The sequence below is a fragment of the Triturus cristatus genome, chromosome 6 (assembly GCF_964204655.1).
Source record: "Triturus cristatus chromosome 6, aTriCri1.1, whole genome shotgun sequence".
Lineage (NCBI taxonomy): Eukaryota > Metazoa > Chordata > Amphibia > Caudata > Salamandridae > Triturus > Triturus cristatus.
In genome coordinates this window covers 1404481318-1404505538 of record NC_140589.1, presented here as the reverse complement: position 1 = coordinate 1404505538, position 24221 = coordinate 1404481318, and the positions used below count along the sequence as shown (strand labels likewise).

Below are 24221 nucleotides of genomic sequence, written 5' to 3'. Positions count from 1 at the left end.
GAATGCAGAACAATGTCATACATTCACCCCAGTACAGAGATCTGGGCCTAAATCCATCGTTTTTTTGCTCACCATGCCATTCCAGTTTGAACCCGGCCATATGCAAATCAGTCTTGACCCTGTGCCCCATGGGAACAGTCCAGCCCGAACTGCCAAGTCAGGTCCTCCCTGGACTGGAAACAAGCATCCTAGGACCGGTTTCGGGCTTTCAGCCCTCGTCAGCCAGGATAGCTTGATTCCAGTGGCATGGAGAGCAAGGGACTCACGTCTGAGCATACCCTTCCCACTCGGGGTGACAAATGCAAAAACAACAATTGATGGACAGAATGCAGAACAATGTCATACATTCACCCCAGTACAGAGATCTGGGCCTAAATCCATCGTTTTTTTGCTCACCATGCCATTCCAGTTTGAACCCGGCCATATGCAAATCAGTCTTGACCCTGTGCCCCATGGGAACAGTCCAGCCCGAACTGCCAAGTCAGGTCCTCCCTGGACTGGAAACAAGCATCCTAGGACCGGTTTCGGGCTTTCAGCCCTCGTCAGCCAGGATAGCTTGATTCCAGTGGCATGGAGAGCAAGGGACTCACGTCTGAGCATACCCTTCCCACTCGGGGTGACAAATGCAAAAACAACAATTGATGGACAGAATGCAGAACAATGTCATACATTCACCCCAGTACAGAGATCTGGGCCTAAATCCATCGTTTTTTTGCTCACCATGCCATTCCAGTTTGAACCCGGCCATATGCAAATCAGTCTTGACCCTGTGCCCCATGGGAACAGTCCAGCCCGAACTGCCAAGTCAGGTCCTCCCTGGACTGGAAACAAGCATCCTAGGACCGGTTTCGGGCTTTCAGCCCTCGTCAGCCAGGATAGCTTGATTCCAGTGGCATGGAGAGCAAGGGACTCACGTCTGAGCATACCCTTCCCACTCGGGGTGACAAATGCAAAAACAACAATTGATGGACAGAATGCAGAACAATGTCATACATTCACCCCAGTACAGAGATCTGGGCCTAAATCCATCGTTTTTTTGCTCACCATGCCATTCCAGTTTGAACCCGGCCATATGCAAATCAGTCTTGACCCTGTGCCCCATGGGAACAGTCCAGCCCGAACTGCCAAGTCAGGTCCTCCCTGGACTGGAAACAAGCATCCTAGGACCGGTAACGCTTTTCGCCCTAAGTGGGATGGGTATTCCCAGACGTGGGACCCGTGCTCACTACGCCACTGGAGTCAAGCTATCCTGGCTGATGACGGCTGATAGCCAGAAACCGGTCCTAGGATGCTTGATTCCGGTCCAGGAAAGACATGGCTTGGCAGTTCGGGCTGGACTGTTCCCATGAGGCACAGGGTCAAGACTGATTTGCATATGGCCATGTCTAAACTGGGGTGGTGTAGTGGGCAAAAGAACGATGGATTTAACCCAGATCTCTTGACTGGGGGAGAATGTCTGCATTGTCAGCATTCCGTCCATCATTTGTTTGTTGTAACGCTTTTCGCCCTAAGTGGGATGGGTATTCCCAGACGTGGGACCCGTGCTCACTACGCCACTGGAGTCAAGCTATCCTGGCTGATGACGGCTGATAGCCAGAAACCGGTCCTAGGATGCTTGATTCCGGTCCAGGAAAGACATGGCTTGGCAGTTCGGGCTGGACTGTTCCCATGAGGCACAGGGTCAAGACTGATTTGCATATGGCCATGTCTAAACTGGGGTGGTGTAGTGGGCAAAAGAACGATGGATTTAACCCAGATCTCTTGACTGGGGGAGAATGTCTGCATTGTCAGCATTCCGTCCATCATTTGTTTGTTGTAACGCTTTTCGCCCTAAGTGGGATGGGTATTCCCAGACGTGGGACCCGTGCTCACTACGCCACTGGAGTCAAGCTATCCTGGCTGATGACGGCTGATAGCCAGAAACCGGTCCTAGGATGCTTGATTCCGGTCCAGGAAAGACATGGCTTGGCAGTTCGGGCTGGACTGTTCCCATGAGGCACAGGGTCAAGACTGATTTGCATATGGCCATGTCTAAACTGGGGTGGTGTAGTGGGCAAAAGAACGATGGATTTAACCCAGATCTCTTGACTGGGGGAGAATGTCTGCATTGTCAGCATTCCGTCCATCATTTGTTTGTTGTAACGCTTTTCGCCCTAAGTGGGATGGGTATTCCCAGACGTGGGACCCGTGCTCACTACGCCACTGGAGTCAAGCTATCCTGGCTGATGACGGCTGATAGCCAGAAACCGGTCCTAGGATGCTTGATTCCGGTCCAGGAAAGACATGGCTTGGCAGTTCGGGCTGGACTGTTCCCATGAGGCACAGGGTCAAGACTGATTTGCATATGGCCATGTCTAAACTGGGGTGGTGTAGTGGGCAAAAGAACGATGGATTTAACCCAGATCTCTTGACTGGGGGAGAATGTCTGCATTGTCAGCATTCCGTCCATCATTTGTTTGTTGTAACGCTTTTCGCCCTAAGTGGGATGGGTATTCCCAGACGTGGGACCCGTGCTCACTACGCCACTGGAGTCAAGCTATCCTGGCTGATGACGGCTGATAGCCAGAAACCGGTCCTAGGATGCTTGATTCCGGTCCAGGAAAGACATGGCTTGGCAGTTCGGGCTGGACTGTTCCCATGAGGCACAGGGTCAAGACTGATTTGCATATGGCCATGTCTAAACTGGGGTGGTGTAGTGGGCAAAAGAACGATGGATTTAACCCAGATCTCTTGACTGGGGGAGAATGTCTGCATTGTCAGCATTCCGTCCATCATTTGTTTGTTGTAACGCTTTTCGCCCTAAGTGGGATGGGTATTCCCAGACGTGGGACCCGTGCTCACTACGCCACTGGAGTCAAGCTATCCTGGCTGATGACGGCTGATAGCCAGAAACCGGTCCTAGGATGCTTGATTCCGGTCCAGGAAAGACATGGCTTGGCAGTTCGGGCTGGACTGTTCCCATGAGGCACAGGGTCAAGACTGATTTGCATATGGCCATGTCTAAACTGGGGTGGTGTAGTGGGCAAAAGAACGATGGATTTAACCCAGATCTCTTGACTGGGGGAGAATGTCTGCATTGTCAGCATTCCGTCCATCATTTGTTTGTTGTAACGCTTTTTCGCCCTAAGTGGGATGGGTATTCCCAGACGTGGGACCCGTGCTCACTACGCCACTGGAGTCAAGCTATCCTGGCTGATGACGGCTGATAGCCAGAAACCGGTCCTAGGATGCTTGATTCCGGTCCAGGAAAGACATGGCTTGGCAGTTCGGGCTGGACTGTTCCCATGAGGCACAGGGTCAAGACTGATTTGCATATGGCCATGTCTAAACTGGGGTGGTGTAGTGGGCAAAAGAACGATGGATTTAACCCAGATCTCTTGACTGGGGGAGAATGTCTGCATTGTCAGCATTCCGTCCATCATTTGTTTGTTGTAACGCTTTTCGCCCTAAGTGGGATGGGTATTCCCAGACGTGGGACCCGTGCTCACTACGCCACTGGAGTCAAGCTATCCTGGCTGATGACGGCTGATAGCCAGAAACCGGTCCTAGGATGCTTGATTCCGGTCCAGGAAAGACATGGCTTGGCAGTTCGGGCTGGACTGTTCCCATGAGGCACAGGGTCAAGACTGATTTGCATATGGCCATGTCTAAACTGGGGTGGTGTAGTGGGCAAAAGAACGATGGATTTAACCCAGATCTCTTGACTGGGGGAGAATGTCTGCATTGTCAGCATTCCGTCCATCATTTGTTTGTTGTAACGCTTTTCGCCCTAAGTGGGATGGGTATTCCCAGACGTGGGACCCGTGCTCACTACGCCACTGGAGTCAAGCTATCCTGGCTGATGACGGCTGATAGCCAGAAACCGGTCCTAGGATGCTTGATTCCGGTCCAGGAAAGACATGGCTTGGCAGTTCGGGCTGGACTGTTCCCATGAGGCACAGGGTCAAGACTGATTTGCATATGGCCATGTCTAAACTGGGGTGGTGTAGTGGGCAAAAGAACGATGGATTTAACCCAGATCTCTTGACTGGGGGAGAATGTCTGCATTGTCAGCATTCCGTCCATCATTTGTTTGTTGTAACGCTTTTCGCCCTAAGTGGGATGGGTATTCCCAGACGTGGGACCCGTGCTCACTACGCCACTGGAGTCAAGCTATCCTGGCTGATGACGGCTGATAGCCAGAAACCGGTCCTAGGATGCTTGATTCCGGTCCAGGAAAGACATGGCTTGGCAGTTCGGGCTGGACTGTTCCCATGAGGCACAGGGTCAAGACTGATTTGCATATGGCCATGTCTAAACTGGGGTGGTGTAGTGGGCAAAAGAACGATGGATTTAACCCAGATCTCTTGACTGGGGGAGAATGTCTGCATTGTCAGCATTCCGTCCATCATTTGTTTGTTGTAACGCTTTTCGCCCTAAGTGGGATGGGTATTCCCAGACGTGGGACCCGTGCTCACTACGCCACTGGAGTCAAGCTATCCTGGCTGATGACGGCTGATAGCCAGAAACCGGTCCTAGGATGCTTGATTCCGGTCCAGGAAAGACATGGCTTGGCAGTTCGGGCTGGACTGTTCCCATGAGGCACAGGGTCAAGACTGATTTGCATATGGCCATGTCTAAACTGGGGTGGTGTAGTGGGCAAAAGAACGATGGATTTAACCCAGATCTCTTGACTGGGGGAGAATGTCTGCATTGTCAGCATTCCGTCCATCATTTGTTTGTTGTAACGACCTTTTAAATAAGGCCCTTTACACGCATCACTCAGCATGAAAGGGGCGTGCAATGGGTGTGGGCTTTCCACCGCAACACCCATTGCTTTTGACACTGCTCCAGGTTTACAAGGAGGTGTGAATCAGAGGCAGCGCCCAAAACAAATGCCATGCATGAGCAGGAGTTAGAATGGTGAAACAAGGTGAAATACTTTTATTTCTCCTTGTTTTTGCTTTTTCTGTGTGTGCTGCCAGCACACATAGAAAGAGCAAAATGCCATTAATTATTGTTTTTGTGCAGGAAGGTCTTCCCCTCCTGCACAAAAACAATCATTAAATAATGGCGATTTGCTACTTGTATGTGTGCTACATTCTGCAGTACACATAGAAGTAAGCAAATCACCATTATTGATTGTTTTTGTGCAGGAAAGGACGTGCAATGGGTGCTGCTGTTGGCACTCCATCGCAACGCCCATTCTTTTTCGACGCTGCCTCAGATTTACCAGGATGTGTAAATCTTAGGAAATCTAAGGGAGCGCCAAAAATTAGCGCCATGCAACAGCAGGTGTTTGATTGGCGCAACTAGGAGAAATATTTTATTTCTCCTCCTTTTTGCTTTTTCTCTGTGTGCTGCCAGCACACATAGAAAGCGCAAAACACCATTAATTATTGTTTCTGTGCAGGAAGGAAGACCTTCCTGCACAAAAACAATCATTAAATAATGGTGATTTGCTATTTCTATGTGTGCTGCATTCTGCAGCACACATAGAAAGAGCAAATCGTCATTATTGATTGTTTATGTGCAGGAAGGGACACCTTCCTGCACATAAAAAATCATCTTTGTTATGCAGGCACCCGTGCACTATGGCACAAGAGTTTCTGTGTTGGCGCTAGGCACCTGTTTTTAGCGCAAACACAAGGCAAAATACAGGGGTGCGCCATATTCTTGTAAATAAGGTGCATCTCTGCATTTTTTAAATGATGCAGCGCGGCACTGTGAAAGTATCCGCAGCGCCACACTGCTCCATTTCCTTGTACAGATGCCCCAAAGAGTACCAGTATCATACATGGGAAGATGAATCTGACTTGGCAGATATGTAGAATGCCTTAGCTGAAAATGAGTCGTTTCAGGTTCTGAAGGATGGTGAAAAATACATTGAGGTCAGGAAATTTATTATAAAGGGTATGCTAAGAGACCTGTTTTAATATACATTGTTCATATTGATTTACTTTTGGCCTGTTTTGTCAACGTTCCACCTACCATGCTCAGATGCACTATGCTACTGGTCATTTTCACAGTATGTGTACTACATTGACACCATTGCGAGATGTATCTATCTCTGGCTCTATGTGCATGCTATGCTGAACGTCATGTTCTGAGGGGACGCTATGCCTCGGATATGGTTGTACATTGTACTCTTCTAGATTATGAAAATTAATAAAATTATGTTGCATAAAAGGGATAGTTAAGAGAAAGAACATTGTGCAGCAGCACACAACCATAATTAAACAAAGTGAGTTTTCTTTACAAATGGAACTGGTGTTTAGAGGTAATATATTATTATCACAGTAAAAAACACTTTGAATAATTTGGCTTATGAAGGACATTAAGAGATCACTGGTATGAGGAGGAAATTGAGGGTTGTTTATGATGGCCAGCCATGTATCGAGAAGTAGAGATTTTTGTGAAGGATTGACAATGTTGCAAGATGTTGGATAATAGAAAGAGGAAACAACAAGGAGAAATAAAGTATTTCTCCTTGTTGTCCCACTCCTACGTCTCCCCTGGGGAGGCGTAGTATTCTGACGTATTCCCAGCTTTACAAAACGTTATAAATCTGGGAATGTGTCAGGTTCCATGATGTTGTATGGGAACACCCACAGCAACATCCATGGAACTCCTCTTTCATGCAGAGCAATGCGTGAAAGGAGCCCAAATTTACAAGGTCATGAAAAGTCACACAGGGTGACTTTATGTGGCAGTGTTAATATGTGCAGGCACACTGCACCTCCAGTGTATCAAAAACAGTGACGCACTGGCTGCGCAATGGCCTTATAAATGAAGCCCTAAAGGTGCAAGCTTATCCCTCAACACACAATGGGGAGGAAATTGTGCGGTGATTGCATAAGATTAGATGGTTGAATGCCAAGGATTGCAGATGTTTCTGGAAAGTTTTTGGTCTATTTCTTGAAATAAATACCTATAACATTTTGTTTTGTAAGTTATGTATTAGTCCCTTTTCCCTACCGCAGTGCTGTATTTGATTTAAAATTCAACCCCCATCTCTATTTATCCAAACAAACTGCTAGATGTGCTATGCACAAACCTGCTATTGTTTTATATAACATTTGTTGTTGAAATGCTCTAGTTGGAGTGAACAAATACATAAATAAATTCATTTTAAAACTGCTCTTGTACAGTTGAAGCCAAAACTGACATTTCATTTTGTTTTGCAATATTCTTGTGGGCAGGATTTGGGATGGTAACAGATGTTGAGGGTCTTACTAGTCATTTAGTTGTAAGGTGCTTCTATAACTGTTGCAATGATGGCAACACGACAATGGTAAGAAGTACAATAACACACAATGAAGGTCATGGACATCAGGATTAATTTATTTTTCTGTTGTTACAGAAATCAATGAGGGCAAAGGAATATGAATGCTTTGTGGTGAAAATTGATAGGCTCGAGAGGCTTTGCCGAGCTCTGCAGGAAGAGAGAATTGAGCTCTACAAAAAAATCAAAGAAGCCCGGGACACCCCAGGAGTGGTGGAAGATGAAGAGGAGGAGGATTATGATATAGAACAAGAGGTGCTCTTAGGAGTTGAGAATGCCACAGGGGAATCTGTGACAACTGCAACCAATGCCATGCTACACACTACTGAAGAAAACAATAACAAAGATGTAGGAGCAAAACCTCTTGTCCCTCAGTGCCAGAAAGAGGTACAGCCCTTACCGAAGGATGACAGTTCCACAGCATCATGTCAACATGAAGTGACCGGTGCCATTTCTCTGAAAGAGCCTCAGCTGATTCCCGGAGTAACAAATGCCATTGAGAAACCAGCACCAACTGCCCTCTCACCAAAAGAGCCAGGGCTCCTTCCTGTGGTTATTGATGCCACTGAGAAATCTACAACAACTGACCTCTCACCAGAAGAGACGGATCTTCTTCCTGTGGTAACAGATGGCACTGAGAAACCAGCACCAAGTGCTCTCTCACCAAAAGAGCCACAGGATCTTCCTGTGTTAAGTGATGCAACTGAGAAACCTCAAGCACCCAATGCACCCTCTCTAAAAGAGTCATAACATCTTACTGAGTTAAGAGATACAAATCAGAAACCAGAAATTTTGGTTCAAATAGAAATGATCTGTATGATCTGTTCCAAAACACCCATCTCTTGATAAACACCACAGGTCTGTGAAAGATGCTGATATGGAAAGTGTGGGTTAGCTTGCATTCTGTGAGCATCTTAACATTCACAAGTTGTTTGATCTAAGTTATTCCTCCTGAAATTGAGTTCTTATGTAAACCGCTCAGATAATTGTAGGGAAAGAAACTAATTGTATAACACCCAATGTATATTTTAATATTCAGTGTCATAGCAAGGCACAAACTGGTATTCCTATTGTACTCCCACACCCACAATCACTTTTTCAGAGTCCAAAGTTCACAATTGGCTATGATAGACTACTAGCCCTATTCCAATTGTAATTTTGCTATGGTATCTATCATACTCCAAAAATCAAAGCTTCACTCTAGCTTGACCTTGTAAATGACCACCTACTAAGCCACAATCAGCTTGAAGTAGGGAGAAATAAATCAGTAGATGTATTCATTTTGAATGCTTATCACCTTCAGAATATAGGGTTTGATACAGTAAACATAGTTGAAGAATGTTTCTGACCAATGCTAATACATTTTAACAGTAACTGAAATGGTTATTTATTTATTGGAGTCGATTTATTGGTTGCAGATTGATTATGTACGAACTATGCCACACAATGGGACACCTGTTAGTGAACTTTAGTTTTTGCAGTCTCACTACAGACAGCTCAAGCTGGCTGTAGCAGATAGCATTGTAACCAGTACTTTCACAAAATACTTAATATTTGCCACCTGCTCATAATTGGATTTATTTCCTGAGTCTGGCTTTCTTCCCTATTCTTTACTTGACCAGCCCTCAAGCATTTTTGCTTCAGCCTGTTTTTTGATTGGCTAAGTATATTCTTCCACTTCTGGTGTCCAGTAATGATTTTTTATATGCATATTTCAGTCCCAGTTCACCATTAGCATTCAATGGGAGTACATGTCAAGCTACTTTTCTTTCTCCTCATGTGTTTATGCGTGTCTCTCTGTCTCCCTCTCTCACTCTCTCTTCATTCTTACCTCCCCAGTCATTCTAGATAATTTTCCTCTCCTCTCACAATGCCTCCATATGGGTGTCTCCCCCCATCCACCGCCTATGCTGACAACACCGAGCATTGCGTCCACTTGCTGTCTCTCTCTTGATCCCTCCTCTGCCACTCTCCCTCCACATCCCCTACATCCCCTACACTTTGCCTGAAGCCCTATGCATGCTCCTGCCAGTATTACCTGTGGACATGTTTACTGAATTTAGACACAAGCATAGGCAAAACCAATAGCAGTGGGTAACCATCTTGGAATGGTGTAACAATGTTATTTTGTACACGTATCGCTTTACAATTTCAGGGTGGCTATCACATTTTATCCAGATGTGATGGGACATCCTAGATTTATACTAAATAACATTTCAATCAGGACTCCCGCCGCTGTTGGCTTTACCAGTGCTTGTGCCACAATGCTACAATGTTCAATATGAGCAGCGAACAAGCACTGACAAGACAGTCTAGTTTAGCAAATGCTTGTTTCAATGTACAATTAAGACTAAAGACAGTGTTTGGGAGTAGGAAATGTCAAGAAAGGAGAGGCATTAAAGAATTGTATCAGTTTGTGGTGAAAAGAAGTTAGCTGGTAACTGTGCAGTTTCTTACATCTGTTCACGTTTTCTTTGTAGTCTAGATGGTTAGCACAGGGGCAAAAGTAGAGAATATGAATATAAAGAGTGTTATGGGCCTGATTGGTATACCATTTTGTGAAGGCTTACATATCATAGTAGCAGTTTTTTTTTATCTCAAACACGTCATTCAAAACATCTGCCATCCATACAACAATTCTACGCTATTCCTTTATTTGGGAAAATATTCTACAAAAGATGTGAAATTCCCAAAGCTTATTTTTATACAAACAGCTCATTACTGGAATCAAAACATCCTCTTGCTTATTCTCTGGAGCATGTATATAAATATATATATTTGAATCCATACAGTTCAGGTCCTGCACTCTGTGTTTATCACATTTAGAATGTTTTTATTTCAGTGTACATTGACATCATTGAGACCAGAACATAATTGAATTTGCCACTATCAGGTCGAAGAACGGTAGAATGAGCAGTGGAAGGGTATATGTAAGTGGATAAAACAAGAATTAATTAATTAAGATCAATTAATTAGCATTTTTCAGTTTAATCAACATGGCCAAAGAGACACACTGGGATAGGAGAGGTACCTTGTATTCCAGGTAGAAAATTGGGAACCTACAAAAATAAATGCAGAAATAATTATACAGGAAAAAATATCAATTTACTTAAAAAGTGACACAAGAACCCAGGTGAAGTTGGATACACGTGAAACGTTGGAGCACCTGTGGGGGGGCACTTGCAGACAATGAAAAGGGGTGGCTCTAAGGGTCATGGATTCTTCACACAGTCTATGGAACGGGATAAACGGAAACAATCAATCAAAGCCACTTAAAACGATAGGAGCTGAGAATGAAGGGAAATTGCAAAAGTGGCAACCAAAACATATGAGAGTTGTGCAATTGTACTTACAAGGATAGTGGCAGAGATGGCCAATCAATGGAGAAAATCGGAGATAACTTTTTTTTATTTTAGTGTACTAGTCTCAGTTTTATAGCAAATCCATATGTGACCAAAGTCTAAAAAATTAAATGTTAATTTTGAAATTAAAGATAATTATAAAGAGAGCCATGCAGCATTTGGGTGCGGATAACTATCTGTTAACAAATTGTGTTGCTTGACTCAGATAAAGAAGGCCACAGCCCTCAAGAGTAGAGAAGAATCACCTGAGTGACAAAGAAACAAAGAAATGAATCTTTTATAAATCTATTATACGTACACATACTGACTGGATGTAATTTACGTTTGGTAACTGCTATCGAAGAGGCATCAGCTTCCAAGCTGTGATCAACCCTTCAGGTCAGATAGCAATCCATGGTTCGTCTTGTGGAAATGGTCAATATTGTCTGTATTCCTTCCCTGCTGAATGTAGATAAAGAAATGGGAATCATTGCTTGAAGACTGTTTTTGAATCATATCAAATAATCATCTGTAAGCCTATGGATTTATGATTTAACATGGATTCACTTATAATGCATTTCTATTGTTAATTCTTAATAATAAGGCCTTCACCATCCATTTCTTTGGGCTCAGTTATAGGTACATGATAGCACCTAACACTAACTGCAATAGTTAAAAATACTTCTAAAAGTCTAAAATTTAGAACTGGCCACTTTAAGAACTAAACCAACACATAGCCAAACATTACAAATTTAGAATTAGCCCCAGTTTGCCGAGCTTCAATCTAAATATGTCCAAGTGTAAAATGCCAGATGCTAACATATCCTCCATGGAAAAAAGATCCAGTTGATATTTTGTAAGCTGACAGCAGCCAGGGAATACATTAGTGAGCAGGTCCTTTGGGTCACCTATTATGGGTAAGTTCTTGTTAATGAGATGTACAGAGCCTTCAATGTGCTGTACAGCACTTACTTGGCAACCACAACCCACAGGGCTTATATTCAGCACAGTTTGGATGTTTAAGCTGCTGATATGGTAATAAACAAAGTTGTGGTTACAGACATTAGAAGTTTCAAATTATGAAATCTTTATGAAAGGATATCCTAGTTTCAGAAGTAAAATAACATTTCAGAAATGATTGTCTAACACAGCCCATTTAATTCTGATATTTATATTTTTCATCTTCAGTTTAAGTAGATTAATTTTCGTCTCTTTCCCAATTTGTTTTATTTACTGCACTGGATATTTGGCCATTGATTGTAATGTGCATTCACGGAATGGTTTCTGAAATCATGCATTTTCCATTTTGATTTCTGTATCAAAGAAAACAGATAATTTTTTACTTTTTCCATTGCAAAATCTTTCATCTTGCCTTTTTAATCTAACTTTTTGAATTCTAATCTTCGGGCTGTTAACACAGTCTTCATTTGAATACTTAGAAGCAAATACCACTGTTAAATGTTTTCATAATTAACCCTGGTATAACCTTTTCCTCCTTATTGAATTCAACCCATCTCTTGTCCCCTTTCAGTACTATTGGAACCTCTTATCACACAGTGATTTGGAAAAAGATTAAACATTTTCAAATTCCTCCAGCCTTGCTGGGGGCACAAGCAAAGCTTCCATAAGTGAAACGGTGCAAGGTTGCTTCCTTGAAAGAGATTATCGGTACACAGGTCACGATGAAAAGCTTTATGCTTTATGGGTTGTGTTTTGCTAAAAATGATGTGAGGTGTAGAATTCTGGTCATAGAAGTTTATATCACCCAAAAAAGAAAGTATACAAGTGAACTTAATGGTTACATCGCTAAAAGCAGTTACTTCTTGCACTCACCACACTTGTAGCAGATAGCATTGTGCTTTTAATTGCACAGAGGCATTTCCACAGATTCTGGAAAAGTGATTTTTAATTTTTCTAAAGACTACTGACTGCTAACAAACAAAATAAAAATATCACATCTCTGCACTGACTGTTTCATTCATAGTATGCACCTGGGTTGCAACTAGTGCACAGCCTACGTATTAAGAATCAAAATTGCTGTAATGCTGAATGCCTACACCTAATATGTTATGTGGTGGTGTTGGTTTCTTTAACACTGGAATCTCAAATTCCTGAATATTTGTAAGTGTTATTTAAGCTTTTTATTTTGGATATGTCTTTTGAAGCAGGAAATCAAATAAAAATCTGATTTTGAGAAATAAAATATTGTTTGAATTTTAAAAAATATAGTACGTTTTTCATATGGAATAAAGTTTTCCTTCAGCTGTAAACAATATTCATTCTGATAGTATTATATAAACAGCCTGTATTACTAGAATCCTGTTTGAAGTTGTTAACCTGAATACCAGATTCGACATCCTGTTGTTCACTGCTCTTACATGGGAAACAGCCTTTACAACAAAGCCGGAACCCCGCATTCTTTTAACACGCATGCTTTGCTATGCATGCGACACTACTATGCGAATCTTTACCACATAAGTTTTTACAACAAATATGCCATTACAACAAATTTTGTTGTAAAGGCATTAAGGCTAAAGACATATCAGTTGTCAAATGTTTCAAGGTAAGTATATGAAAGTATTATTTGTTTTGAGTATTAAGTTTTAAAGCGTTTTTTTACACACACATGCAGACACACACACTCATATATATATATATATATATATATATATATATATATATATATTAAAGCTCCAAAACACCCTATCTGCCGAACTCTGGACGGGTGCCTCTGTTTCCATAAAAAACGTGCAGGGTGAAGTCACGGACAAAATGAAGGCTCAAGCATGGAGCACTCACGTTTTTTCATTTGCATAATGTCTTCAAAACGTAAGTATTTATTTTCACTTACACACTGGCAATCCGTGCAGTCCCTTGTAAAATAACTGTATGAATTACTCCGAAGAAGGTGCAAGTTTGATGATCTTTAAGTCCCTCGCCACTGCTGCTGCTTTTCGTTATGGCACAACCAGCAGCGTTGTGCCATAACGAAAAGCAGCAGCAGTGGCGAGGGACTTAAAGATCATCAAACTTGCACCTTCTTTGGAGTAATTCATACAGTTATTTTACAAGGGACTGCACGGATTGCCAGTGTGTAAGTGAAAATAAATACTTACGTTTTGAAGACATTATGCAAATGAAAAAACGTTATGTGAATTGCACGCTAAGATGGCAGCCGTATATTTTGTGCATTTGGACACTGATTTGAGACAGTCCTTTGTTGCTGTTTAAAGTTGTATTCTCCAATGAAAATACTTGAATCACGCAATTTAAACCAACGGAAATTGTGGTGCAAATGTAGCTGAGCACTGAAGAAGGCATTGCGCCGAAATGCATTTGCTCATTAAAACTGCTCATTTAAATGTGTCCCGTGAGTGCTCCATGCTTGAGCCTTCATATATATATATATATATATATATATATATATATATATATATATAAGGGAAAGGTTTTTTTTAGGGTTTAGTGTGGGTAAGAGTATATGGCTTGTAGGAATTTTTAGGGTGGGTGTGGGATGTTGGATAACAAGTGAATCTTTAGGGTTTAGGGTGGGTATGGGTTTTTGTACGGCAAAACAATATTTGGTGTTTAGGGTTGGTTTGGGTGTTTGGGTGATAAGGGAATTTTTAGGGGTGGGGGTTTGGGTGGCAAGGGAATTTTAAGGTTTAGGGCATGTATGGGTTCTTGGGCAGCAAGGTTATTTTTAGGGTTTAGGTTGGGTATGGATTTTTTGGGTGCTAATGGGTTTTTAGGGTTTAGGTTAGGGATAGTTTTGGAGTGGCAAGGGTATTTTTACAGCTTAGGTTGGGCATGAATCTTTGGGTGGTAAAGGGTGTATGCATGTGTATGTGAATATATTTGCATATATTTAAAATATATATATATGTATATCTATATAAAATATTTATGTAATTATATATATATTCACTTAAAAAACCATAGGTTTCACACACGTTATAGTTAGGAATTAGCATTTAAAAAACCTTGCAAATTCACTTAAAAAACCATAGGTTTCACACATGTTATAGTTAGCTGGACATTTCCCTCGTAAAAAACCAATGAAATTCCCCCGTTATAGTTAGTGCAGGCAACTAGAACTCATGCGACCGCAATCCTCTGCTGATGACGTCAGATATTACACCACTGTATTTAGACACCTATTTACCCATGTCTTCTTCCATTAATCTTTAGCTATACATATATTACAAATATTAATTTTTCAGAAAGACACATATGTAATCAGTGATGAAATATCTGACGTCATCAGCAGAGGATTGCGGTCGCGTGAGTTATAGTTGCCTGCACTAACTATAACGGGGGAATTTCATTGGTTTTTTACGAGGGAAATGTCCAGCTAACTATAACATGTGTGAAACCTATGGTTTTTTAAGTGAATTTGCAAGGTTTTTTAAATGCTAATTCCTAACTATAACGTGTGTGAAACCTATGGTTTTTTTAAGTGAATTTGTACGGTTTTTTAAATGCTAAGTTATGTATTTATTAATATATTTTTTTTTCAAGGATTTTTTACCGTGCTTTGCGCACCGAGCACCCACGATGCGTTGTCCGTGCCGTGCGCGCACGGTGCACGCACCCCGCGCATTTAAAAAAAAAAAAGTTTTTTTCACCCTTGGGGGTCCTTCAGTGACCCCCTGACCAAGGCTAGGGGGTCAGGAACTGTCCACCATGCCCCCTTTTCACGTTCTCCAACTTTGTTTTTCACTGCCTCAGACTGCGAGAGACAAAATGGCGGCTGACACTTCCTGATTTCGACCGATTCGAATGTTTACTGACATCTAACAACCAATCAGAATTGCGCTCGCGCACGTCACCATGCGCGCACCGTGCGCGCACGGTGCGCGCTTATAGATATATATGTACTTTTAACTAATGAACAGATTGACTCCAGCTATGCAAAAGGCACATCCCTGACCTGAGGACTACCTCTTTGCCAAATTTAAAGTTATTCTGTTCAGCCGTTTGGGCTGTAACTTGGACTAAAGGTCCCTATGGAAAATTGCATGGGAAAAATGCGTTTTGGGACCCCCCTTTTTTCTCAGTCCCCGCTTGACGAATCCCCCCGAGACTTTCAGTGTAGGAGCGGAGCAGAGCGCCCCACCTATTTTGAAAATTTCGCGAGGATTCATCAATCGGCGCCAAAGTTATTCCAAATAGAATGTTGCAGATTTCCTATGGAAACACGGTCCTAACTATAACTATCTACTGGCGACCGCCAGTAGATAATATATATATATCCCAACAAAAAAGGTTGCCCCCATGGAAAGAGCCATCCGGCAGGTGAGTATTTCAAACATTTATTGGGTACAACTTACAAACGAGCAGGCAGCAAAAGTGTCTGCATCCACACAAAATCCAAGCCAGACGCGTTTCAGGAACCGTATTCCCTTCTTCAATAGCTTTAGTTGCTTGAATAACAAGACAGCATTTCTCCCCTCACTTTTCAATTCAAGGGACCCGTCCCTGTGGGCGTAACCATTCACATGGCATTCTGGTTCTCATAGTGTGGGATCGTTTAACTCATGTGAGTCCATCTCGATTTCCATAAATAAAAGCAGTCTATTTTCCCATGTGGGTTGATGCGCACTCTGCTTACTGATCGCCACGCTTTCCAGTAGTCACCAGTTAAATACTGCCGCCGAATGACGCTGACACCATCTTGGCGCCAACTTGGGCCCGCTACAGCGGTGGGCTTCAATCCGCGGCTGGGCTCAGCCGCTAATATCCCAACAAAAAAGGTTGCCCCCATGGAAAGTGCCGTTTGGCAGGTGAGTATTTCAAACATTTATTGGGTGCAACTTGCAAACGAGCAGGCAGCAAAAGTGTCAGCATCCGCACAAAATCCAAGCCAGACGCGTTTCGGGAACCGTATTCCCTTCTTCAATAGCTTTAGTTGCTTGAAAAACAAGACAGCATTTCTCCCCTCACTTTTCAATTCAAGGGACCCGCCCCTGTGGGCGTAACCATTCACATGGCATTCTGGTTCTCGGAGTGTGGGATCGTTTAACTCATGTAAGTCCATCTCGATTTCCATAAATAAAAGAAGTCTATTTTCCCATGTGAGTTGATGCGCACTCTGCTTACTGATCACCACGCTTTCCAGTAGTCATATATACTCATACATATGTAAATATTCCTCCCATTTCTGCTCCAGATATAAAAGAGCAGGACCGAAGCTACATGGAATTCTGTGGTACATATTTATTCAACCAGCACAGTTTGCTTAGTTACATATTTCGGCGGTAAAACCGGCCTTTTTCAAACTTAGTGGGTGTGATTTTCAACACCTCATTTATACAATGTAGCAGTGCAATATCACATTGTCTCTGCCCTTCACCCAAAATTCAATAAACAAACGACTGAATATATATATATACATATATATATATATATATATATATCAGGCTCTTGCTTGCACCAACGAGCAGGAGGAACTCGAACACGGACACGGGCCTCAAGCTGCAGCCCAATCTTCGATCTAGAAGCTGCCTGCTTGTAAATGCTTTTAGCAGTCCCAGTCACCACTGCCTAACGCGTTTCAAACAATCTTCATCAGAGGCTTAGGAGAAGGAGAAAACACGCCTATGCCAGACTTGCGGTATTTAAACTTTATTAATTGCGCGCCGTGAATCAGCTGCTCGTATGAGTCTGCGCATTGCATGTTGGTACCTGCAGTCCGGAGGGATATGAATATCCCCTTTCAAAGTCCGTGAAAATATTCTGCTGGCAATTGAGGCCCTCCGATGGGCCTTAACAAACAGGTAGGTTCCGCATTCATTGTCCGTGGACCACAAACTGAGGCTAGCTGGATGCACACCTCCGTGGCCCCCAGGTTCTTGGGGTGGTTCTCTCCCAGCGGCATGGCGGCCGCTAATAGATCAGGCTCTTGCTTGCACCAACGAGCAGGAGGAACTCGAACACGGACACGGGCCTCAAGCTGCAGCCCAATCTTCGATCTAGAAGCTGCCTGCTTGTAAATGCTTTTAGCAGTCCCAGTCACCACTGCCTAACGCGTTTCAAACAATCTTCATCAGAGGCTTAGGAGAAGGAGAAAACACGCCTATGCCAGACTTGCGGTATTTAAACTTTATTAATTGCGCGCCGTGAATCAGCTGCTCGTATGAGTCTGCGCATTGCATGTTGGTACCTGCAGTCCGGAGGGATATGAATATCCCCTTTCAAAGTCCGTGAAAATATTCTGCTGGCAATTGAGGCCCTCCGATGGGCCTTAACAAACAGGTAGGTTCCGCATTCATTGTCCGTGGACCACAAACTGAGGCTAGCTGGATGCACACCTCCGTGGCCCCCAGGTTCTTGGGGTGGTTCTCTCCCAGCGGCATGGCGGCCGCTAATAGATCAGGCTCTTGCTTGCACCAACGAGCAGGAGGAACTCGAACACGGACACGGGCCTCAAGCTGCAGCCCAATCTTCGATCTAGAAGCTGCCTGCTTGTAAATGCTTTCAGCAGTCCCAGTCACCACTGCCTAACGCGTTTCAAACAATCTTCATCAGAGGCTTAGGAGAAGGAGAAAACACGCCTATGCCAGACTTGCGGTATTTAAACTTTATTAATTGCGCGCCGTGAATCAGCTGCTCGTATGAGTCTGCGCATTGCATGTTGGTACCTGCAGTCCGGAGGGATATGAATATCCCCTTTCAAAGTCTGTGAAAATATTCTGCTGGCAATTGAGGCCCTCCGATGGGCCTTAACAAACAGGTAGGTTCCGCATTCATTGTCCGTGGACCACAAACTGAGGCTAGCTGGATGCACACCTCCGTGGCCCCCAGGTTCTTGGGGTGGTTCTCTCCCAGCGGCATGGCGGCCGCTAATAGATCAGGCTCTTGCTTGCACCAACGAGCAGGAGGAACTCGAACACGGACACGGGCCTCAAGCTGCAGCCCAATCTTCGATCTAGAAGCTGCCTGCTTGTAAATGCTTTTAGCAGTCCCAGTCACCACTGCCTAACGCGTTTCAAACAATCTTCATCAGAGGCTTAGGAGAAGGAGAAAACACGCCTATGCCAGACTTGCGGTATTTAAACTTTATTAATTGCGCGCCGTGAATCAGCTGCTCGTATGAGTCTGCGCATTGCATGTTGGTACCTGCAGTCCGGAGGGATATGAATATCCCCTTTCAAAGTCCGTGAAAATATTCTGCTGGCAATTGAGGCCCTCCGATGGGCCTTAACAAACAGGTAGGTTCCGCATTCATTGTCCGTGGACCACAAACTGAGGCTAGCTGGATGCACACCTCCGTGGCCCCCAGGTTCTTGGGGTGGTTCTCTCCCAGCGGCATGGCGGCCGCTAATAGATCAGGCTCTTGCTTGCACCAACGAGCAGGAGGAACTCGAACACGGACACGGGCCTCAAGCTGCAGCCCAATCTTCGATCTAGAAGCTGCCTGCTTGTAAATGCTTTTAGCAGTCCCAGTCACCACTGCCTAACGTGTTTCAAACAATCTTCATCAGAGGCTTAGGAGAAGGAGAAAACACGCCTATGCCAGACTTGCGGTATTTAAACTTTATTAATTGCGCGCCGTGAATCAGCTGCTCGTATGAGTCTGCGCATTGCATGTTGGTACCTGCAGTCCGGAGGGATATGAATATCCCCTTTCAAAGTCCGTGAAAATATTCTGCTGGCAATTGAGGCCCTCCGATGGGCCTTAACAAACAGGTAGGTTCCGCATTCATTGTCCGTGGACCACAAACTGAGGCTAGCTGGATGCACACCTCCGTGGCCCCCAGGTTCTTGGGGTGGTTCTCTCCCAGCGGCATGGCGGCCGCTAATAGATCGGCCTGTTTGTTAAGGCCCATCGGAGGGCCTCAATTGCCAGCAGAATATTTTCATATCCCTCCGGACTGCAGGTACCAACATGCAATGCGCAGACTCATACGAGCAGCTGATTCACGGCGCGCAATTAATAAAGTTTAAATACCGCAAGTCTGGCATAGGCGTGTTTTCTCCTTCTCCTAAGCCTCTGATGAAGATTGTTTGAAACGCGTTAGGCAGTGGTGACTGGGACTGCTAAAAGCATTTACAAGCAGGCAGCTTCTAGATCGAAGATTGGGCTGCAGCTTGAGGCCCGTGTCCGTGTTCGAGTTCCTCCTGCTCGTTGGTGCAAGCAAGAGCTTGATCTATTAGCGGCCGCCATGCCGCTGGGAGAGAACCACCCCAAGAACCTGGGGGCCACGGAGGTGTGCATCCAGCTAGCCTCAGTTTGTGGTCCACGGACAATGAATGCGGAACCTACCTGTTTGTTAAGGCCCATCGGAGGGCCTCAATTGCCAGCAGAATATTTTCACGGACTTTGAAAGGGGATATTCATATCCCTCCGGACTGCAGGTACCAACATGCAATGCGCAGACTCATACGAGCAGCTGATTCACGGCGCGCAATTAATAAAGTTTAAATACCGCAAGTCTGGCATAGGCGTGTTTTCTCCTTCTCCTAAGCCTCTGATGAAGATTGTTTGAAACGCGTTAGGCAGTGGTGACTGGGACTGCTAAAAGCATTTACAAGCAGGCAGCTTCTAGATCGAAGATTGGGCTGCAGCTTGAGGCCCGTGTCCGTGTTCGAGTTCCTCCTGCTCGTTGGTGCAAGCAAGAGCCTGATCTATTAGCGGCCGCCATGCCGCTGGGAGAGAACCACCCCAAGAACCTGGGGGCCACGGAGGTGTGCATCCAGCTAGCCTCAGTTTGTGGTCCACGGACAATGAATGCGGAACCTACCTGTTTGTTAAGGCCCAACGGAGGGCCTCAATTGCCAGCAGAATATTTTCACGGACTTTGAAAGGGGATATTCATATCCCTCCGGACTGCAGGTACCAACATGCAATGCGCAGACTCATACGAGCAGCTGATTCACGGCGCGCAATTAATAAAGTTTAAATACCGCAAGTCTGGCATAGGCGTGTTTTCTCCTTCTCCTAAGCCTCTGATGAAGATTGTTTGAAACGCGTTAGGCAGTGGTGACTGGGACTGCTAAAAGCATTTACAAGCAGGCAGCTTCTAGATCGAAGATTGGGCTGCAGCTTGAGGCCCGTGTCCGTGTTCGAGTTCCTCCTGCTCGTTGGTGCAAGCAAGAGCCTGATCTATTAGCGGCCGCCATGCCGCTGGGAGAGAACCACCCCAAGAACCTGGGGGCCACGGAGGTGTGCATCCAGCTAGCCTCAGTTTGTGGTCCACGGACAATGTATGCGGAACCTACCTGTTTGTTAAGGCCCATCGGAGGGCCTCAATTGCCAGCAGAATATTTTCACGGACTTTGAAAGGGGATATTCATATCCCTCCGGACTGCAGGTACCAACATGCAATGCGCAGACTCATACGAGCAGCTGATTCACGGCGCGCAATTAATAAAGTTTAAATACCGCAAGTCTGGCATAGGCGTGTTTTCTCCTTCTCCTAAGCCTCTGATGAAGATTGTTTGAAACGCGTTAGGCAGTGGTGACTGGGACTGCTAAAAGCATTTACAAGCAGGCAGCTTCTAGATCGAAGATTGGGCTGCAGCTTGAGGCCCGTGTCCGTGTTCGAGTTCCTCCTGCTCGTTGGTGCAAGCAAGAGCCTGATCTATTAGCGGCCGCCATGCCGCTGGGAGAGAACCACCCCAAGAACCTGGGGGCCACGGAGGTGTGCATCCAGCTAGCCTCAGTTTGTGGTCCACGGACAATGAATGCGGAACCTACCTGTTTGTTAAGGCCCATCGGAGGGCCTCAATTGCCAGCAGAATATTTTCACGGACTTTGAAAGGGGATATTCATATCCCTCCGGACTGCAGGTACCAACATGCAATGCGCAGACTCATACGAGCAGCTGATTCACGGCGCGCAATTAATAAAGTTTAAATACCGCAAGTCTGGCATAGGCGTGTTTTCTCCTTCTCCTAAGCCTCTGATGAAGATTGTTTGAAACGCGTTAGGCAGTGGTGACTGGGACTGCTAAAAGCATTTACAAGCAGGCAGCTTCTAGATCGAAGATTGGGCTGCAGCTTGAGGCCCGTGTCCGTGTTCGAGTTCCTCCTGCTCGTTGGTGCAAGCAAGAGCCTGATCTATTAGCGGCCGCCATGCCGCTGGGAGAGAACCACCCCAAGAACCTGGGGGCCACGGAGGTGTGCATCCAGCTAGCCTCAGTTTGTGGTCCACGGACAATGAATGCGGAACCTACCTGTTTGTTAAGGCCCATCGGAGGGCCTCAATTGCCAGCAGAATATTTTCACGGACTTTGAAAGGGGATATTCATATCCCTCCGGACTGCAGGTACCAACATGCAATGCGCAGACTCATACGAGCAGCTGATTCACGGCGCGCAATTAATAAAGTTTAAATACCGCAAGTCTGGCATAGGCGTGTTTTCTCCTTCTCCTAAGCCTCTGATGAAGATTGTTTGAAACGCGTTAGGCAGTGGTGACTGGGACTGCTAAAAGCATTTACAAGCAGGCAGCTTCTAGATCGAAGATTGGGCTGCAGCTTGAGGCCCGTGTCCGTGTTCGAGTTCCTCCTGCTCGTTGGTGCAAGCAAGAGCTTGATCTATTAGCGGCCGCCATGCCGCTGGGAGAGAACCACCCCAAGAACCTGGGGGCCACGGAGGTGTGCATCCAGCTAGCCTCAGTTTGTGGTCCACGGACAATGAATGCGGAACCTACCTGTTTGTTAAGGCCCATCGGAGGGCCTCAATTGCAGGCAGAATATTTTCACGGACTTTGAAAGGGGATATTCATATCCCTCCGGACTGCAGGTACCAACATGCAATGCGCAGACTCATACGAGCAGCTGATTCACGGCGCGCAATTAATAAAGTTTAAATACCGCAAGTCTGGCATAGGCGTGTTTTCTCCTTCTCCTAAGCCTCTGATGAAGATTGTTTGAAACGCGTTAGGCAGTGGTGACTGGGACTGCTAAAAGCATTTACAAGCAGGCAGCTTCTAGATCGAAGATTGGGCTGCAGCTTGAGGCCCGTGTCCGTGTTCGAGTTCCTCCTGCTCGTTGGTGCAAGCAAGAGCCTGATCTATTAGCGGCCGCCATGCCGCTGGGAGAGAACCACCCCAAGAACCTGGGGGCCACGGAGGTGTGCATCCAGCTAGCCTCAGTTTGTGGTCCACGGACAATGAATGCGGAACCTACCTGTTTGTTAAGGCCCAACGGAGGGCCTCAATTGCCAGCAGAATATTTTCACGGACTTTGAAAGGGGATATTCATATCCCTCCGGACTGCAGGTACCAACATGCAATGCGCAGACTCATACGAGCAGCTGATTCACGGCGCGCAATTAATAAAGTTTAAATACCGCAAGTCTGGGATAGGCGTGTTTTCTCCTTCTCCTAAGCCTCTGATGAAGATTGTTTGAAACGCGTTAGGCAGTGGTGACTGGGACTGCTAAAAGCATTTACAAGCAGGCAGCTTCTAGATCGAAGATTGGGCTGCAGCTTGAGGCCCGTGTCCGTGTTCGAGTTCCTCCTGCTCGTTGGTGCAAGCAAGAGCCTGATCTATTAGCGGCCGCCATGCCGCTGGGAGAGAACCACCCCAAGAACCTGGGGGCCACGGAGGTGTGCATCCAGCTAGCCTCAGTTTGTGGTCCACGGACAATGAATGCGGAACCTACCTGTTTGTTAAGGCCCATCGGAGGGCCTCAATTGCCAGCAGAATATTTTCACGGACTTTGAAAGGGGATATTCATATCCCTCCGGACTGCAGGTACCAACATGCAATGCGCAGACTCATACGAGCAGCTGATTCACGGCGCGCAAGTAATAAAGTTTAAATACCGCAAGTCTGGCATAGGCGTGTTTTCTCCTTCTCCTAAGCCTCTGATGAAGATTGTTTGAAACGCGTTAGGCAGTGGTGACTGGGACTGCTAAAAGCATTTACAAGCAGGCAGCTTCTAGATCGAAGATTGGGCGGCAGCTTGAGGCCTGTGTCCGTGTTCGAGTTCCTCCTGCTCGTTGGTGCAAGCAAAAGCCTGATATATATATATATATATATATATATATATATGTACACATTACGTACTGGCGGTCACCAGTAGGTAGTTATAGTTAGGACCCAGTTTCCATAGGAACAGTGTTTTTTGATTTGCCAATATCTTTGACGCTGTTTGACGAATCTTTGTGAAATTTTTAAAACTAATGGCCCGGTCTGGTCAGCTCCTGTCTTGAAAGTTTTGGGGTGAATCGTCAAGCGGGGGCCGAGAAAAAGGAGGTTCCACAACGCATTTTCTCCATGTTAATTTCCATAGGAACTTTTGTTGCGGCTACAGCCCGAACTGCTGAATGGAATTACACCAAATTTGGCAGGGAGGTAGCCCTTGGTCCGGAGTGCACTCTTTGCTTTAAATGGTGTAAATCTGTTCAGTAGTTCCTGAGAAATGTAAAAATAAAAAATATTGATATCTGGTGACCTAGGAGGATTTATGAACCCTCCTGATCACAAGCTTCATTATGATTGGCTGCAAACACTTCAAACCAAGAAGTGTTGGCAGCCATCTTGTGACTCGGTAACACCGAGTGACAAGAAAACAGTTTAAAAAAAAGAAAAAACAAGGAAGGGGTGCAGGGTAAGAACACCCTTACCCCCCCCCCCTCCCTAGGCCTGCTCAGGAGGTCCC

The 24221-nt window shown here is 45.1% G+C and overlaps 1 protein-coding gene across 1 annotated transcript in view; it reads left to right on the top strand.

The window, feature by feature from the left end:
* TXLNB (taxilin beta) overlaps window positions 1-12829 on the top strand; it is a 69619-nt gene extending 56790 nt beyond the window's left edge. Inside the window, exon 10 of the mRNA XM_085612474.1 lies at window positions 7343-12829. Coding sequence (XP_085468600.1) covers window positions 7343-8014 — 672 coding nt within the window. The 3' untranslated portion in view covers window positions 8015-12829. The remainder of the gene's footprint in view (window positions 1-7342) is intronic.
* Window positions 12830-24221: the final 11392 nt, after the last annotated feature.